This window comes from Buceros rhinoceros, unplaced genomic scaffold, assembly GCF_000710305.1.
Source record: "Buceros rhinoceros silvestris isolate BGI_N320 unplaced genomic scaffold, ASM71030v1 scaffold13007, whole genome shotgun sequence".
Lineage (NCBI taxonomy): Eukaryota > Metazoa > Chordata > Aves > Bucerotiformes > Bucerotidae > Buceros > Buceros rhinoceros.
The window spans coordinates 991-6,602 of NW_010421630.1; the positions used below are offsets into that span (position 1 = coordinate 991).

General features: G+C 37.3%; 1 protein-coding gene across 1 annotated transcript in view; it reads left to right on the top strand.

The window, feature by feature from the left end:
• Window positions 1–423: 423 nt before the first annotated feature.
• INTS8 (integrator complex subunit 8) overlaps window positions 424–5,612 on the top strand; it is a gene marked incomplete at its 5' end in the record, with an annotated part of 24,670 nt that continues 19,481 nt past the window's right edge. Inside the window, 4 exons of the mRNA XM_010139752.1 lie at window positions 424–598; window positions 3,896–4,036; window positions 4,350–4,421; window positions 5,540–5,591. Of these exons, the coding sequence (XP_010138054.1) occupies window positions 424–598; window positions 3,896–4,036; window positions 4,350–4,421; window positions 5,540–5,591 (440 nt within the window). The remainder of the gene's footprint in view (window positions 599–3,895; window positions 4,037–4,349; window positions 4,422–5,539; window positions 5,592–5,612) is intronic.

The following is a 5,612-nucleotide window of genomic DNA, read 5'->3' on the forward strand; positions in this document are numbered from 1 at the left end:
TATTCAGAAATACCAGCAGTTGTTTGTAAATATATTTTACAATACAGAGAAGAATTACAACTGGGACGTATTTTTACAACAGCTAACTTGTGATTCAGTAGGCAACATTTAGTTTCTGTAGTTGCAAGTACTGAAAAATAATTAATACAGAATAGTGAAAACAAATAAAAGTAAAAGGTGGTTTAAATGTATATATATTTATATAAAAGATGGTATAAATGGTCAGATAAACATGAAGCCTAAACAAAGATATGTTACTGATTTGAGTCAATGTAAGCAAGATACCCTTGAGGGTTTCAATCTGCCAGGTGATGCCATCAATTGTGTAAGTGACAGGGGGCTAAGATACCTGTTTGTAACTGCAACAAGAAATTAGTTTATGGGTTTACAAAGAATCTGAAGAATGGCTGTGTGTTTTTGCAGATCCACCACCTGTACAGCTGATTGTCCAGTTCTTGGAACAAGCTTCGAAACCATCAGTGAATGAACAGAACCAAGTCCAGCCACCTCCTGATAACAAAAGAAACCGCATTTTGAAACTTCTTGCTCTTAAAGTTGCTGCTCATTTGAAATGGGATTTGGATGTATTAGAGAAAAGGTATAGCCTGTACATCATGCTGAAATTACTAAACTGGAGTGGCTTGAGATCTTCATTTTAGCAAATGGAAATCTGTCTTGCTCTCTTTTGTTGACAGTATCTTTCTTACATAAAGAAGAGTCTTGGGTGCGACAATTGAAATCAAGTTCAATTTCATTTGTGAGTTAGAAAAGGGTTTTGATAAAGGCGATGTCAGTAAATCAGTAATGTTTATAGTTTAGAGAGGCAGAATAGTGAGTCTTAGACATGCAGGTGTTCACATCTAAACTGCATGAAGACAAATTTTAGGTTGTTTTTGAAGAAAACAAAACAATGACAGAACCAGCTTAAATTTCCTCATTCTGACAAGTTGGAGGTCTTGCTCCAGTTTTGTTATTATAAAGAACTCCGTGTATCTGTGAACCAGATCACTGAATGACTGTGGTTGAAACAGACCAACTCCACCTTTGCATTTTTCCTTTGAGTTTTTTTAACCCAAATAATTTTAGTTGCTGAATTGTTTGATAATGTAGAACAGTTGGGAACTTGTTTACTCTGACAGTGCTAAGTACATTAGGGAGCTGCTCTTCAGCAGTGTAAAATCTTAGTGGGACAATGCTTGCCCCAGTTGTAGCTTGCATAGAATTATTTAGGTTGGAAAAGACCTTTAAGATCATTGAGTCCAGCCATTAACCCAGCACTGCCAAGTCAATCACCAAACCATGTGCTGAAGCACCACACCGACACATCTTTTAATATGAGAGGGGCTTAGTTCCTTTTGATTTTCTGGTGACTAATGTACTTTCCCTGAAAGGTTCTTTAGGTTTGCACTATTAGTTCTTACTGACAGAAATCATATCTACACACCTTTTAAATGCCTTCAGGGATGGGGACTCCTCCACTTCCCTGGGCAGCCTGTTCCAGTGCTTGACAACCCTTTCAGTGAAGAAATTTCCTAATATCCGTCTTAAACCTTATGGTGCAACATAAGGCCGTTTCTTCTTGTCTAATTTCTTGATACTTAGAGAAGTGACTAATACCCATCTTGCTTCAACCTCCTATCAGGTAGTTGTAGAGAGAGAGATGATGTCTCCCTTCAGTCTTCTCCTCTCCAGACTAAACAACCCCAGTTCCCACATAGCACTTGTTCTCTAGACCCTTTACTGGCTTTGTTGACCTCCTCTGGACGCACTCCAGCAGGGGGACAATCACTTCCCTGCTGCTGCTGGCCACACTGTTTCTGATGCTGTCGACCAACAGCCCAGGTCTTTTTCCACTGGACAACTTTCCAGCCACTCTTCCCAAAGCCTGTGGTGTTGCAGGGGGTTATTATGACCCAGGTGCAGGACCTGGCATTTGGTCTTGTTGAACCTCATACCACTGGCCTCAGCCCACTGATCCAGCCTGTGCAGATCCCTCTGTAGAGCCTTCCGACCTTCAAGCAGATCAACGCTCCCACCTAACATGGTGGTGTCTGCAGACTTACTGAGGATGCCCTCGATCTCCTCATCCAGATCATTGATTAAGATATTAAGCAAAACATTTGGCTTGGCGACACCTTGGAAGAAGAACTTTCTTCGTTATATAAAAGTTACATTGATTCTGAGTGTGTTAAAGTTTCTTTAAAAAATCCCAAAGTGTTACTTTGCTTTTTTTCTTGAGTTGATGTGAAAATCAAAATACATATTTTTTATGATGTGATACAGAATTTTTTAATTTCAGATGTATTTTTTTTAAATATATTCCTTCAAATTACCAGAAGGATTGTATTTTCCTGTATAGCTTTATTAAACTATGTAATATTTGTCTGCCTTAGTGAGGTGGGATTACTGCTTGCCAGAGTACCTTTGCAAGATAGTGCACAGCTGCAGAGAATGAACAGAAACCTTTGTTGTGGTTAGTTCTGAAAATACGGTATGGACAAAAGTATCTGGTATACAGTAATGGGGTTTTATATATACTTTAGCTTTGAAAACCAGTGTATGTGAATGTGTTGAAGAGAGCTTTTTTTTTTTATGGCTGCTTCCTTTCTTGCAGGAGGAATTTATGCTAACATTTATTCACAGTGTATTTTCTGTCAGTTGGTGCCTTCTTAAAATGCAGGTATAATCCTGATTGAAAAATCAGCCCTACTGTGTGGCACTGCTGGGCCAGTTCTGGGGCTTGATAAGATTGTTCTGTCCATCTGTGATAGCTTTTCCAAAAACCATTCTGAAGTCATTGCATAAGCCGCCATAATTGACGCCTAATACTGATTTTAGTAAGAAACATGCTTTTGTTTTTTAACTGATTAGACCCAAAGGTTAAGTCATTGTAGTTAAAAAGGAATAAAATAACATCTTGAGCCAAGCTTTTTTTCTAAAATTTCTGCTCTTACAAACACTCAAATGATGTTCTGCTCTTGCCAATGAAAACAAGATTCCTGGACCTCTGATAATAAAACCAGCATTTATTATTTTAAAGTGATGGCTTGATAACAGACCTGGAATCTGATATAACACAAGACCTAAAATTCATTAAACGGGAATTCTGTCTCTGCTTAAAGTGTAGTTTTATAGCTTGTTTTCGATGCTGGCTCTGAAAAATGTGAATTTTTCACGAAATGAAAGGTGCTTTGGCAGTAGGTGATCAACTTCTAATTTTAAATAATGTCTTAATTAGTAATCGTGTTTCAGTTGTGTTTAATTATACCTCAAAAGGATGGAGTGATACAATCCAACCTGCATGCCTCTTCATTTTATCCAGGAAGGTTCTGTCCCAGCTAATGTATGTTTTACACAATACAGCTTACAGTGCTCTGCAGCGCTCTACTCCCATTCGTAGTCATAGCTTTGCTTCTTGCTGGTGGATGCTGCAGAAAGGGAGAGAAGCCATGATAGCACAGAGAAATGTTCCCTTTACATAAATAAAATTCCATTTGCAATGGAAATGTGGTTGTTTACATTCTGGAAGTATGATCTGGGAGTATTTTGAAAAGAATTTCTTATTATTTGGGACCTGCTATTATAGGTAGCTGGATTATTCTGGAACATGTCTGTGTGGACTAATTCAGTGGTGCATAATAGTAGTTCAGCTGTCAGAGCAAGCTTCCACTTGTTCTTAACTTAGGCTGCTAGTACTGGTAACTGCTTTACGTACCTGATCTATAGTGCCATCTGATACAGAGCATTTTGTTACGCTAAATGAACATACTACCCTTACTGCCTTGGGATGTTAAGTAACAAAATAATACTGAATAGTAGCGTATATGATTTAAACATTCCAAAAATAGGATTACTATATGGTAATCTGATTCTCCCTTTATTTATTTTTTAATAGCTTGTCTGTTCCTGTATTGAACATGCTACTGAATGAACTTCTGTGTATCAGCAAAGTTCCCCCAGGAACTAAACATGTGGATGTAGACCTGTCCAGCTTACCCCCAACCACTGCCATGGCAATACTTCTCTACAACAGATGGTAAACTGCTTTAAGGCAGCAATCTTAAAATCGTGATAGAACAGAGCAGTGTTTTCTTCTGTCTGTATACTTGAATTTAGAAGGAGAAAGAATCTCGATAATTTTGTGATCTGTAGGTAGCTTATAGTGAGGAGCTGAGTGTGAAAAGCTATTCCACAGCTGGTTTTGTTCCCCCCAAAATTAGTCAAGATACTGGTTTAACTGTCACCTTGTGAAGATAAAAATCTTGCTGTCTTTGCTCTTGTGTCTGTAATCTACTTATTACATTTCTGAGGCTAATAACATTCTTTGCTTGATTTTCTCCCCTATGTAGGGCCATAAGGACCATCGTTCAGAGTAGCTTTCCTGTAAAGCAAGTGAAGCCTGGTCCACCTCAGTTAAATGTGTAAGTTACAGTATAGTTTGTTTGGATTTCTTGTGTATTTTGTAATTGGAAATTTAACTTCTAAGTGTATTAAAACATGTTAATAGTGTACAGTTGCTTATAATGGCTAGTTGTAGCTTGGAAAACTTGCATTTATTTCAGGTGTGTTCTTATTTTCCTACTTGCTTGTCTGTCATTCCACTCTTAATATGTTGTAATCTTACTGACTTCATAGAGGCATGAAAAATCATGGGAAAAAGGGAGGTGGCAGTTTGCCTAGGCAGAATGCTTACTCTCTAGAAACAGTACATTGCATGCATCCTGCTTTAGCTTACAGTGGCTTGTTTAGTACGGTGATTTTATTAGAGCAATTTGCTGCATCATGTATGATAACATGAAAAAGAATGAAGTATTTTAATTTGCTGCATTAGGCAATAATTGGTAATTTAAAGTCCAATATTCTTTTGATGTTCTAGAATTTGTGTTACAGATACTCTGCTTTAGTTACAACCTGTCCTTGGAATTGAATTTTGTCATAAATTTCTCCAGTAAAGTTGGGAATATCTCAGTAGTACTTTTCATCTGTTCCATATTAATTTTATACTCTAGCATGAGGCCATACTTGTTAGAGAGAGTCTGTCGACTAAAAATATTACTACTACTACTCATTTTACTAAGTTTTGTATTGTCCTATATGTATCAGAGTCTGATCCTGAATCAAAAAATTCTGTATGGGGAAATAATTTTAAAATACTTCTACATAAGCACATGAGCATACTTCTACCCTGATGCATGCTTGAGGAGATTTAAATAGTGAAGCTGTAAGGGACTTGAAGCTGTGGAAGCTGATTTCTTCATGATAGCTTTGTTAATACTGACAGTCTGATTTTTAAAGAGAAAAGCAATGAAGCTTTTGTGGTTCGATAAAATAGAAGTTACATTCTCATCCAAACCTATCTTTTTGTCCTATATTCTGTATTTCAGATACAGATAGGTAAAGGCAATCAGTGGCGCTGCAGCATGATGTTTAAAATGTAATTAAGCAAAACTTACTATGAATTAATTGTGGTCTAGAACATGAAGTAAGATATCATGCAGGTTTGCTCTGTAATTGAGAATTTGACCTCTTTATTTTTCAGGATGAACCAGATGCAGCAAGAAAAGGAACTAACTGAAAATATTTTGAAAGTGGTGAGACTTCCCCCCCCCCCC